We start from the raw sequence: 14,145 nt of genomic DNA, 5'->3' as shown, positions 1-14,145 counted from the left end.
CGAATAGAGAGAGGAGAAGCACAGAGGAGCCATGAACCCCAGAACGCGTGTTCTGGGGTTCATGGCTCCTCTGTGCAAGGCAGGACCTGACGTGGAGGACAAGGAGGCCCTCTGGGCACTACTGTAAAAAGGAGACTCCGTATGTAGATAGTTCTTAATCTGCAATTGTCTTGTTGTGTTGTGTTGACATACTTTTCTTTACTGTTTTCTTAAATTTAACATTTAACATAATGCAATATAGCCAGGACAGCCTTACAGAGTCGCGACGCTTTGTGTTGCGTTGCTTCGCATCGCGTCAAGGTCTGTATGATCACAAAATTCAGAGTTTACCCACCTCTAATTTTACCACTACAGCACTGAACATAATGCAATATAGCCAGGACAGCCTTACAGAGTCGCGGCGCTTTGTGTTGCGTTGCTTCGCATCGCGTCAAGGTCTGTATGATCACAAAATTCAGAGTTTACCCACCTCTAATTTTACCACTACAGCACTGCTGTAGTGTGGGTGACTGTTCCTGTGCCAGATAAGCCCAGTCATCCATCATAAGGAATATACCCAGTTTGTATTCTGTTGATTTTTAATCTATTTTATTATATGGTAAATGTCATCTTGTCATCTTACTTTCTGTCAGATTTCTTTCACCCATTCATAAACTAATAACAGGAGCTTCCATGCACAGCGCCCTCTGTCCATCAGTAACATTCACACCATTTACACACCGTAGTCACAGCTATTGGAGCAGTGTTTGGGTTAAGTGTCTTTCTCAAGGACTCATCGACATGTGTGGTGAACGGAAATGCTGTATGTGTTCATTTGTACATAGATTTGGGCAAGTGCAATCCGATCAGAAGTGGTCATGTGTAAACTGATGTAGCCTACTTGGAGCTGTCCACCTGTGATCTGATTACCAAAGTAAAGGCCAGAGGTGAACAGGGCTTAAGGCTCTTTTCAACAAGTGAAGGCCAACAGTTTTATTTTCTACCAAATTTTGGAAATGAAGGATGCTTTATCCTGAGGATTGTCTCCAAATTGGTACAAATCTGTCCAAAACTAGGTATGTATTCTATGTAGACTTTAGACTCTTTGATTCAATGTAAACAAAGAAACATGTAATGCAAATGTTGTCTGTTGAATATGTAAAAGTGGATTATTTCCACTTTTACAATATGTATAGGATATATGTATAGGATATGTTTCCTTATTTGTTATGTTCTTTAATAAAACGAGTGGTAGAAGTATGAACAGATTGAAGTGGAAAATAGATGTATGTAAGAAATAATACTATATAACTAATAATGCTGCCCTTAAATAAAATGTACTGTTGCCAATGTTGATGTTCTGTGAGGCATTACAGTCCACATTGTTTTTAGTCCTAAACACGCTCGCTCTGACATGCAGGTCTGACTAAACCGGAAGCTGTTTCATATGCTGCTGCGTGTTTGGTTTGGACCCGCCTGCGGAGCCAGAACCTCTACATTGTTAGCTCCGCCCACTCTGCACCGGTTATGAAGTTACATTGTTAGCTCCGCCCACTCTGCGCCGGTTATGAAGTTACATTGTTAGCTCCGCCCACACTGCTCCTTCAAGATGGAAGCAGCCGAATAATGCTGCATGTTCATTCGGAAATTAGAAATAAAAGGTTAATGAATACAAGCTGTGCGCGTGTGTAAGACAGAAAATATGTATGTGTATGGGCGTGTATGCGTGCGCGCGTTTGCTAGTTATGGAAATAAGGTTTTCCGCCCCTTTCGGAGGCTCTCGTGTACGCAGAAACAAAACAAAGCTGCGTTCAATACTGCGCTTCAGTAGGGCTCGTTGAGGACCTCATTTTAAAAGGAATCACTTAAACTGCTGGTCACAGAGATTCAATAAAACATGCTGGGTAGTCTGAAACTATTATAACCGCGGTTCGGCGTCAGGAAGGCTCCTTTTAGGCTCGTTGTCTTCCCTTCTCCAAGCGGGGGGGCGTTCGCGAGCAGCCGGCCCACGGAGCGTTCATCAGACGCTGCTTCACTTCCTGTGTTCAACAGGAGCCCACGAGCCGCCCATCCTGCATCCCGCGACCACACGACGACCCCCGGGTCCACACTCCGGCTTCCCCGGGTCGCACTGACAAGTGTCTCCGCCATGGTGGAGACGCCGGCCGGCTGTCTGTTCGAAGACATCCAGTACGAAGACATCCAAGTGGAAGCGGTAAACTTAGTGACCGACAATTAAAGGGCTTTGCCGGGGGCTATGCGTTCACCGACTAGTGCGTGTTGTTGTAGAGGACAGACTCGGACCACCTGGTGTGCCCCTTCACTGTCTTCTCCTGGGACACACGGACAGTCGCGTGCGTCGAAGGTCCGAGCAAACCGACAGCATCTGCGCCGTGAACCTCCCCGCGCTGCGTGGGCTAAAAGGCGTTTGCAGCTACTTCTAAAAAGTGTGGACATTCAGTCCTCGCTTTGAAGAGAAGACAAGTTGTGACCAACTGAAGCCGTGATAGTTTGGAGGGGACAGAACGTCCCCTTTCACCCGGGACTCGTCAAAGTGCATCGTGTCCAGATTGTGTGTATTAATGTTCTCATATTGACCTTTTTCAGGCCGTCGGTCGGGGGACATTTGGAGTCGTCTTCAAGGCCGTGTGGAAGGGACAGGACGTGGCCATCAAGACCATCGAGAGCGAAAATGAAAGGAACGCTTTCCTCGTCGAGGTACGTGAACACGTCCCTGCTGCTCCGTCAGTGGGCGGAGCTCCCAGGTGGAGTTACTCGGCTGTCCTCGACCAAAGACACCCTTGAGTCTAATAGACCAGTTACTTAGTCGACATCGAAGTCTCAATGATCAGTGTAGCAAACTGCACAAGCCCACATGTAAAATCCCACATGTGTACAGATGTTGTGAAGGCAGGTCTTCTTTTAAAGTATTCTTTTCTTTGTGCACAGCTCCGCCAGCTGTCCCGGGTGAATCACCCCAATATTGTGAAGCTGTATGGCTCGTGTGACAACCCAGTGAGTACACAACGTGCTGAAAGCTTGAAAGTAGTAATCTGTGTGGTGAAAGACGCGCAGGATCGTAGGCCACATTCACCCTGATGTGTGTCATTTGAAATGAAAATGATCTCCGTCCACACAAGTGTCTCAGCATCGTTTTTGACATGAAATCCGTCCATACTGAAAGCTAATATAACATGACCTGACATGCAGGGGCTGGTGTAAAGAAATCGAGATTTAGACTAGATTTACCTCCAAAATGGTCCTCTGTGTGTCCACAGGTCTGCCTGGTCATGGAGTATGCAGAGTGCGGCTCTCTGTATAACCGTAAGTGTGTAGAATACTTCTGATGATTCATGTTGACTGGGTGCGTGGCAATGGCTGTGTAGAACCATTATATTGTTTTAATTTCCCCATGAAATGGCTCACGGTCACACGTTCTTATATCTCTGGGTCGTATATTTTCTGATAAATGTACGACCTATGCAAAACCACGCTGGTATCACCCGAGCATGTTACGTAAGAGGATTTGAGTCTTCCTTCATGTAGTTGTCTCACGCTTAACTTGTCTCCCAATCCAAGTCCTGCACAGTGCCGACCCCCAGCCCCACTACACGGCGTCCCACGCCATGAGCTGGTGTCTGCAGTGTGCCCAGGGAGTCGCCTATCTGCACGCCATGAAGCCAAAGGCCTTGATCCACCGGGACCTCAAACCACCAAAGTAAGTCTCCTCAATGAAAGGTTGGGTGAACAGTTGGGTTTCTTTATTAAAATGATAAGGGTGAAGGGTGATGAGGTATGCGAAGCTTTGAAAATGTCTGTCATAATGTAAGACTGCACTCAACTTCCTGAGATTTGTCCCTGTGATGTCGTCTTACAATCGTTCCTGAACGTGGAAGCAGCGTGTCGCTTTGTTCCGTTCCACCGTGTGCTGATGCTGCAAGGAAAGGGATTCTGGGTAACCGTGGCTTAGTGGAGTGCGATAAACGGCTTCTGATTGGTCAAAGTCGTTATGTTTGCTGAGCCAGAGGCGTGTTCAAGGGAGACGCGTACAAGCCGTTGTGTTCATGCTTTCAGTCTGCTGCTGGTGGCTCGTGGCACCGTGCTGAAGATATGTGACTTTGGAACGGCCTGTGATATTCAGACCTACATGACCAACAACAAGGGCAGTGCAGCCTGGATGGCTCCAGAGGTGTTTGAAGGTGAGCGGTTTCTTTTTCTACAATCAGCCTCGTAGGCTACACTAACAAACTGAATTCTTAGCGGATTTTGACCAAAGATTGAACCCCACCTGTCGTAGAGCAGCTGGACTGTTTACTCCATCAGGGCTCATTAAATTTAGTTTGCTTTTCTTGTAAATGTACCTTTTTTCTTTTTTAATCTCTGCGATTCCTTTTTTTCTACAAAGGCCCTTAAGCTTTGTTTATGAGGCTGTACAGACAGCGAGCATGAACGTAGGCGTTTATCGTCTCTACGCCGGAAAGAGTCATAAGCCAACCATGCAGAGGTGCATTGCATTATCTGTAAACACTGAAAAAAGTGGATTATTACATATATAATAAAGAAGAAAAGTATCCTGTGAAATATTTGTTTTGGCCACAAAATATTTACTCTAAATGTAGGGTCTTTTTATAAACCTTAAGCATGGATAGCACGTTTTTTAATCATTGAACTATCTCTTAGAGTCACATGATCACGCTGGCTTCACTGCGGCCACCGTAAAGCACGGTTTATACGGCATTTCATAAAACAAATTAAAGGCATCCTGGGAACAACATGTTTGCCTTTTGTCTTCATCTTAGTGGGTATTCACAGGTTTCTTGTGCTGCAGAATCAGTGACTACATGTTCTAAACTGCTCCCTCATTTTGGTCGACTATGTGAGGATCAACTGTTCCCAGCCAACAATCCAACAGCATTACAATAAATACAAACATAAACGTTTATCCTTATTTTTGATCAACTGTTTACGGCTAGCCCAGTAAACACTTTGTATGGAATTAACAAATATAGTATAAATATTATATGAATCCATTTTCTTGTCTAGTTTGACAAAATTATCACACGTATGTATGTATGTATGTATGTATGTGTGTGTGTATAATATGATATTATTTATATATATATATATATATATATATATATATATATATATCTCACCAAACTGCTGACATTTGTTCCACTCTTCCCAGCAGCACGTGCCCGGTGCGAGCAGGCACGTGCTGCTGGGGAGAGTGACATTAGCCAGTGCTAGCAAAAGGTTAGCAATTTGGTCCTATTTATATATACACTGGAACATCTGTCAAACTGGATAATGAGAGAAAGTTGTATGGCATTGATGGATTCACGCGCTGCACATGTGTGCACGTGTCTAAATGAGGCCTAAATAATTGGATTTGGCTTCATTCTTACACTGTTCTGGTTGCAGATTTCAAGTTGTGCAGACAATGAACGTAATGTTGGTGTGTGTGTGTGTTCCTCAGGCAGCAACTACAGTGAGAAGTGTGACGTGTTCAGCTGGGGCATCATCCTGTGGGAGGTCATCACACGGAAGAAGCCCTTCGATGAAATCGGCGGCTCTGCTTTCTGCATCATGTGGGCCGTCCACAGAGGTGAGCCAACTCCAACACCAAACGCTTGCTTTTTCTCCCCATCATGCTCTTTCTGCTTATGTTAGCCCTGCGATTGGCTGGCGACCAGTCCAGGGTGTACCCCGTCTGTCGCCCAAGTTGCCTCCAGCGACCCTGTGTGCAGGATAAGCGGTTTGACGATGGATGGATGGTCTTTCTGCATTGAGTGTGATTCCTTCAAAATACACAACTGTCCACCGTGAGGTTGATGTAGTGAACTGAAGTTCTAAATTGGTGCATTGAGAAAAGCTTTGGATTACTAATCCAAAATGTGCTCCTGCACATACAAGCAAAGAAAGGAAAGACAAAGCTCTGTTGTCTCCGGAGTGAGCTGGATTTGTGAGCAATGTGACATGTTAGCCATGAAAGGTTTCTTTATTTAGGGTCTTCAGCAGCCTTGTATTGTGTAGCTGTGTGTTGTTGACAACTTTAAACCAACCACTGAGGGTCGGTTGTGGTTTGTGTACGTCTGCTCCCGTGTTTTGTGAGGTCTTTAATAGAACACAGGAGCTGTGGACGAGAGCTGCCGAAAAACGGACCTTATTTGTTTAATAATGATTAGAACATTTTCAAGTCTTTACCTTGGCATCAAACCTTTTCTGACGAGGGAAATTACGTTACATTTTGCTGCTTTACAAAACGGTGATTTGACCTGACAGAGCGCAGAAACTGCTTGTCCCCCGGTTTGTTTGTGTCAGCGGAACTTGTTGATCCGGACTAACGTGGCGTCAGTAGAGCTCGTCCGATTTGTCGTCCAAGGCCTCCAGCTGACTGACTGTGGGCTGTGCTGCAGGTACCCGGCCTCCTCTCATCAAAGACCTCCCAGAGGCCATCGAGAGTCTGATGACTCGCTGTTGGGACAAAGAACCCAGCCAGAGACCGTCAATGGAGGAGGTCAAGAACACCATGAGCCATCTCATGACGGTATGGTCCCAACACGTACGCTTATTAATGCTGTTATTCTGTCACGTGCTGGTTGGCTCTGGAAGTTTTTTCCATAAAACAGGCGCTCATTGGGCCAAGCGCTTCCTGAACTAAACCGTTTCAAAAAGGTAACTCTGATGCAATGAGACCTGTGAAGACGGAATTACTGCACGAATGAAACGCAAAGCGCTGACAGGCCAATTGAGCAGCTGCCGCTTTTAGAAGCTCGTTGGAGAGCTTGGTCACTTAACTTCTTTCTCTCCAATTGAGCTGACTCAATGAACGTGTAACATCTGTAAGATGCAACAACACGTAAATAAATTTGAAACACCCAGTAGGATACTAGCCAGTGTATTTATTTATCATCTTTATTTCTACGGTGAGAGTCTGGCCGGTGCGTCATGGAGGCCCCCTGGATATTGTGCATTCTAAATATCTACAGCCAATGAGCGCGCCAGACACAGGCGGAGGCGTCCACGCTCCACCAGCAGCTTTACTGCATGTGTTAGCACTTTTTATTTCTCCCTCATATGAGGCTTGATGGATTGTTGGTGTTGTGTTTGGGTCTTCCAGTACTTCCCAGGCTCTGATGAACCACTCAAGCTCCCTCATCAGTCTTCACCCAACAGAAGCGGCTCTTCATCGGCCACGAGCACAGGTGACTACGGCTCCTCATCCATCGGTCCCGCCCAGTTGCGGTTGGAGACAGGGAGGAAGTGTTTTTTCATGAATGACTGTGTGCCGCCCCCAGGCTCGTATGCGGAGAGCAGCAACAGGAGCGACGACAACACAGAGCGCAGGAACTCCGTCGGCAGGGAGGAAACCTTGAAAAGCTTCGAGGCCAAGTTTCCACTGCAATTCAAACCCTCCAAGGTGAAAGGGGGTCGAGAAGAGTGACAGCGTGAGTGTTTGTCTAACCGGACTATAATGATGCCAATGTGTTCTACCCCCCACCCTCCCCCCGCTCAGACGGCCACGCTGCGTCCCAGCCCGTCCAAGGTGTCCAGTGTGGACAGCCAACCGGGATGCTCCCAAAGTCCCACCCCCTGCACCAGCCCTGTGACCACCACCGGCCAATCAGAGTTGAGGATGACCATTAGTCCCACAGGTAGGGAGTCTCAGATACTCAGTAGGTTGTATTAAGTCTTACTGCAAGAGCCCCCATCATATTTTGAATAAACAGCAGGTCCACAAGATCAGGTTTTCTCTACATGACTCCATTTATGACCTTAGGTTGACTCATCAGGGGCCTCATTTATAAACGTTGCGTACGCACAAAAGAAGGCGTACGCCGCTCTCTACGCAATAATTGGTATTTATAAAAAGCAAACTTGACGGGAAAATGCGAGGTCCTTCATGCAAGCTCGGACCCATGCGTACGCAAAAAAACGGGTGAAATGAGAACCGTCGGCAAATGCAAGAAACAACGCAAACGTGTGTAAAACTAGACTGTTGTGTAAATGAAATGCCAATACTGCCTCTCATAAATAACACAAACACCCATTTGATCAATCTACAGCGTAAAACAAACAGAAATACAAATTAACACATTTTCAAAAAGAAAAGTGAAATATGTTCTGCAATAATATTGGCATGTTATGCAATTCATTCTCAACACACAGCTGTTGCTTGTCAGATGCAATCAAATGGACGGTAATAAAATGCCATTATGGTTGAATGCACTTATTGTACGTCGCTTTGGATAAAAGCGTCAGCTAAATGACATGTAATGTAATGTAATGTAATGATGCCATCACAATGCGTAATGATGCGAAATGGCTGATCTTGCACTCTTAGAAGATGTGGCACATCGAAGGATTCGCGCTGTAGTGCAGCGCACCATCGGCCTGTTTAAGGGCAGATGCCGCTGCCTCGACTGCACTGGTGGGAGGTTATTGTCTACTCCTGAAAAGGTGTGCAAAATCGTGCTGGCATGTGCTGTGCTACATAACGTGGCACAGCTTCCACGTGCCTCGACCCCCCGACGCCGATGGCTGTGTTGGCCCAGACCCTGTCCCCGATCGCCAATCATTGCTGCCAGTCTCTCATCAAGAGGGGACAGCTCCGGTGTCCTCTTTCCCCACCTGTGGCAGACACACTTTGGCGATGGCGTGCTAAACGCTTTTTTGCATCCACTTTAATGTCAGACCATTTTTTCTTTATTTCAGCCACGGTCCGAGGTTGTGAGGCTGCAGCGTTGCTCTGCAACCTTTTGCCACGCTTTTGGTATTAGTAATGCCCATACTGTGCCCTCCAAAAAGCATTTTACTTTCTACAGACTATATATGGGCAACTATGGGTGTGACATGGAGCGGCAAAAACTGCGCTGCATTTAGAAGTGATTTATTAAGGGAAAAGTGCGTAGGACGTGCATGCGCACGGTTTTATAAGTCTGAATATTTCTGAATGTTTCATCCGTACGCCACTTTTGGCGCAAATCCTACGCAAGGTTTTATAAATGAGGCCCCAGGAGAGTTCCTCCAAACTTTGCTTTGTGCTTTGCTGCCCACATTGCACCACTAGAGGGCGTTAGTCTGTGTTGTGTGTGTGTGTGTTTGTGCTCTCTGATACAGCTTTTTTACTGTGTGTCCGTGTGTGTGTGTGTCCGTGTGTGTGTGTGTGTGTGTGTGTCCGTGTGTCCGTGTCCTCAGCTACCAACGGTTTGGACAGTTCCATGGCCTACCTGAAACTAGATCACCAGTTACAGGTACGTTCGATTCATTGCAAGTAAATAAAATAAAGATGCAAGTAGATGGAAAAATTGCATTTGGTCCTTAAATTACTTAATACTTTGTACCATTAAGGCGGGTCTATTGACAGAAATTGAATTTAATATTTAAAAATATGTTATTCATGTATAATCACCTAAAAATCACAATCATTATGTTTTTGATAGCTTTGAATTATCCATTTACATTTAGCGTGTTGCTACAGTAGCCCAGAGGGAAAAGACCAGACACCGGCCCTCAGTAGGCTCATTCACATTCCTGCCTGGTACGCGGGGGGGCAGCTGGATGCAAGCTGCACCCTCATCTGTTATTGATACACAATGTGTACGTGCTGCAGCATGTTGAAGCTGCTAACTTGACATTTATACTGGGGCTGTGTACAGAGCAAGAATCAGTATCGTGATACAGAGTATGCATTCAATATACCTGCATTGTGCGACTCCAAACACAGCATGATGGACTTAAATACTGTTTAAACTACTCTACTACTCCATATTTTCTAATACCGATAATGAACTTCAGAATGATCATCACCTTTCCCACTGAATGAGAAAAAGGAGTCACTGATTCTTCTTCTTCCAGCCTCTGGCCCCGTGTCCCAACTCCAAAGAGTCCATGGCCGTGTTTGAGCAGCACATCAGGATGGCTCAGGACTACCTTAAAGTCCAGTCAGAGATCGCTGACCTCGCTCGGAGAAAGTAAGTCCACTCGCATGCTGTTTGCTATTGTCTATTGTATTGTTTTTCTAAATAATAGTTTAATAATTAAGTCAATGAACAGTTTCTTATAAAAAAAGTGAGTGAAACATAGTGACCATACAGCAACGGTCCAATCAGCGAGTCACCTGGCGGGTCATGTGACATTGGTGTGGAAGTCGGTGTGACCAAAAAGCACATTGAATAAGTAGGCAGCAGTGCAGCAAGTTTACAGTGGGTTAGATAACGGAAGACACCTGAGAGTTCACAACATGCTGACCCAGAACGGCCATATCCATCATGACCCAGTTTATGTAAAATGATCAAGTCAACATTCTGGAGGACATGAGACATTGTCGAAGATGTCTGCTCCCTTCTAATTGTCAGTCAGTCACCTTCTATACCACTTATCCTTAAAGGGTTGTGGGCGGGAGACGGAGGACATGGTGGACTGGTCAATCACAGGGATGACACAGATTTTTCTGATTGTCATTTTCTATGTAAAGGACAGGCATGAAAATCCCTCACCTTTCGGCGAAATTCGCCGTTTTGAAACCAAAATATGTGACCTACGTTTTTTTGGGGGGGGGGTATTCATATTCAGTGAACTGCGAACAGGTGCGCGTGTCAGTGAACTGAGAACAGGGTGAGTGATGGTTTCAATCATTTTAATATTTTCTGGTATATCTAAGTTAAGTTACCCAGGAGCTTTGTTGACATAGACTTTGACATAGACTTTTTAAGTCGTTAGCTACAGCTTGATGAGTTGAGTCATTTAACACAGCAGGAGGGAGAGACGTGGCGACGTTGGCCAGCTAGCTAAAGCTCCGGTAGGTAACGCTACCGTTTTTGAGGAGGTAGATTTTGAGGTGAGGGGACTGACAAGGCAGAAGGTCCAGTGGTCCACCGTTCCATCAATAAGCAGACCTGCCAACCTGTTCAAAGTACGCTGGTACGATTTGTCACTCTAAACTACGCAAAAATAGTTGACCAGCACACATGATATGCAATGCAATATAATGCATGACGAGTATTTAATGACTTGTCCCATATTAGTTGTTGTCAATTCCCCCCCCTCGTCGGTACGCAGAAAAGGATCACTGGCACAAACCAGTTGAAAACCCCTGCCCTAGAGGGGTAATATCCTTCTCACCTTTTTCACCCTTGACCCGTTTTCATGCCTGAAAGGACCAACTGCTAATTGAAATTGGTTTATTTTTTGTTGTTTCTCAGAGTGAGATGAGAATATTTGTCAATCTAAGGCAGGATGTTGTTAGCCTAGCTTAGCATAAAGACTGGAAGTTGGGTTAAACCATCAGGTAGCTCTCCCAAGGACACCCAATGTGAGTGGAGGTGGATTAATTTGTCATTTTTAGATGCTAAGCTAATCCTAGCTAACCTTTTTCACCCTTGACCCGTTTTCATGCCTGAAAGGACCAACTTCTAATTGAAATTGGTTTATTTTTTGTTGTTTCTCAGAGTGAGATGAGAATATTTGTCAATCTAAGGCAGGATGTTGTTAGCCTAGCTTAGCATAAAGACTGGAAGTTGGGTTAAACCATCAGGTAGCTCTCCCAAGGACACCCAATGTGAGTGGAGGTGGATTAATTTGTCATTTTTAGATGCTAAGATAATCTTAGCTAATTTACCTTTCCTCTACCTCGAGATCCTGAGCTCACGTTTAATCGATGATTATTGGTGGATATCGATGACTCGCTTTGCTTTTCCTTAGAGAGGCGCTCATGTCGGAGCTGGAGCAGGACCAGAGGGAGCAGCACACCTCATGTCGACTGATCCAGGAGCACAGCAAGCTGCTGGAGGACAACAGCAGCTTGTCTGCCAGCTGCCAGGGCCTGAGGAGCAAGCTGAGCCTGATCAAGAGTCAGAACCAGCACCACAGCTAGTACACGCGCTCCACCGCCTCCACCCGACTGGCTCCTTCTCCCGCGGATGAGAGGAATCACTCCATGAACCGGCCTTAATGTTGGGAAAGCCCATTATGCTGAGAAAATACACGCATGTGACTCGCGGCAAAGCGATGTGTCAGGAGAGCGGGGGGTTGGGAAGAGGCGGATCGGTCCAGAACCCATCCCAAACCTCATCAGTGCCCAGCTCCATCACACTGGAGAGCACCACTAGAAATAGGTGGTTCTTCTTTTTTGTAGTTACGTTTTTGACCAAAGCGAACGGTTTGGTTGAACAAATAATTTCAGTTTGACTTAAAAACAAATCTGAGCACCTGTTTGTTATCAAGGTATTCAGATAAATAGTAACCACCGTGTCCCTTGTGTAGACAGGTGGGTCGGCCTTTACAGTCAGTATTTCACGTTGGTACTGATGACTGAGGAGATTCACGTGCACTTGGACTCTGAATCGCACCTGGAGGTGACTTGGTCTTTTTTCAGTTTTATTTGACTGTTCTTTTATTTTTTCAGTTTTAAAAGTAACTACGATTGTAATTTGTAAATTCGTACCTTTTTATATATTCGGTATATACACACCTATTGTATTGGGAATTGTGAAAAGACGCACTTATGGTGTGCGCCGTATCCTTTTAACACCGGTTTGACTGTGAATACGAGACGTAACTGAAGGAGTTGAGCTTCAGAGCCGGCTGCCTTGGAGCAAAAGAAGAGCTTTGTTTGAAATGGAAATAACTGTGGAATAATGAACCTGGAAGACATCTCTATACATCTGTTTAATTGTGTTTTCTTTAGTTCCCTTTTTACCCACATTTGTATTTCACAGAATTATATTAACATTGTTCTGCACTGCACTTATTTTGGGTGGTTTCTATGACAGCGGGGTACTCTGGGATGAATTGCTGTTTTTTCTGCATCTCCTCAGACGCTGCGCAGGGATTGTTATTCTACGGTTCATTTATTTCATCCCAGCTTATTTTATAAAACATGTTTCCTGTGATTTGTGTACATACTGCAATTATATGCTTTTAGAGAGTAAAAGCAAAGTTGTTTGTCTTCATTGGGAACACTGCTTCCTGCCGCTAACCCTGCTCTCACAGAAGAGAAGAATTTAGAGTTGGATATGTTGAATGTTAACGTTTCTGGACCAAAACATGCCGCATGGTTCGCGTTGTGACAACAAAACAACATGTTGCGGCAACACAATGTGACATAGCAAATGTACCTAATGTATAAAGGCTCATCTGCAGCCACTTGCCCTCCTCTCGGTGCCCCCCCCCCCCCCCCCCCCCCCCTCCCCTTATAACACGAACCTGACGCCCTGCGTCTCACTGTGAAGATCCAGCGACTCTGAGGACTGTGGAGACACACATAAATTTCTTTTTACCCTGGTGAGTGAGCTGGAAGGACTCGAGCCAGCGGCGTGCTGCTGAAAATGCAGCAATTCGACCGTGATGGACTGCTATAGATATCTATACCAAATACATTCACTAACAACCCAGTTTTCTTTCCCTGATTTCATGCTCAGACCGTTTAAGTAGATGCAACAATTTGAGTGTTGCTCTGATTTGAGGGTGGTGAAATGATCTTTCCCAGAATCCCTCCTCATCGTCAGCAGGTTATTGATGTTAAGAGCTTCTCTCTGGAGGTGTGTGTGCTCTAAGTGAGGGAATGAATCCATCTGAATGGAAGGGCTTCAGTTTCCATAGCGATGCAGAGGTTTTTATAGATCCCAGTACTCCCTTCAACAACAGCCTGACATGCTCTGCAGTGATTTGGTCTCTCTCGCACACATCAACACAACGCGCACACACACACAGAGGGGGAGAGCGCCTGGATGGTAGGTTTGACTGAATTTGAACCCAGTACCCTCTGTTTTGATGGTACAACAGTTTTTTTTTTTTTTCATATCATTTTTTTGTTCGATGAATTCACCAACGGGCAACGTAATCTAGCGAAGAGCAGCCGCTCCTAGAGAAAAAAACAAGCGGATTTTCAATAAAAGAAGGCCTTGCGTGTATGAAAGAATCCAAACGTGAGCTGTTGAGTTGCATTGTGGGTAATATAGACTCACAATGTTTTATCAAGGAAGAAGAATACATTGAGCATCTTGTAGTAAAAGTTGAGGTGATGAAGCCCACGTACACACCTGGGATGTGTACGTGGGCTTCTTCAAGCCACCAGCTAGCCCTCTTTTTCTTTGTCATACCAACCCGATCAGCATTGGATCCCTCCCAGAGAACGTCTCGTCTCCCCCACTGAGCTGATGT

The 14,145-nt window shown here is 45.4% G+C and overlaps 1 protein-coding gene across 1 annotated transcript; it reads left to right on the top strand.

Moving 5' to 3' along the window:
- The first annotated feature begins 1,484 nt into the window (after window positions 1–1,484).
- Window positions 1,485–12,916, top strand: LOC120833079 (mitogen-activated protein kinase kinase kinase 7). Its single transcript, XM_078088979.1, has 15 exons — window positions 1,485–1,640; window positions 2,032–2,194; window positions 2,587–2,697; window positions 2,929–2,994; window positions 3,258–3,303; window positions 3,559–3,697; window positions 4,054–4,178; window positions 5,459–5,587; window positions 6,399–6,529; window positions 7,103–7,187; window positions 7,281–7,402; window positions 7,499–7,637; window positions 9,181–9,236; window positions 9,841–9,956; window positions 11,686–12,916. Exons 1-15 carry the CDS (start codon window positions 1,606–1,608, stop codon window positions 11,855–11,857), a joined length of 1,635 nt encoding a protein of 544 aa, XP_077945105.1. The 5' UTR covers window positions 1,485–1,605; the 3' UTR covers window positions 11,858–12,916.
- Window positions 12,917–14,145: the final 1,229 nt, after the last annotated feature.

The sequence above is a fragment of the Gasterosteus aculeatus genome, chromosome 15, assembly GCF_964276395.1.
Source record: "Gasterosteus aculeatus chromosome 15, fGasAcu3.hap1.1, whole genome shotgun sequence".
NCBI lineage: Eukaryota > Metazoa > Chordata > Actinopteri > Perciformes > Gasterosteidae > Gasterosteus > Gasterosteus aculeatus.
Note: the sequence above shows the minus strand (reverse complement) of the source record. Positions and strands in the feature narration are given on the sequence as shown.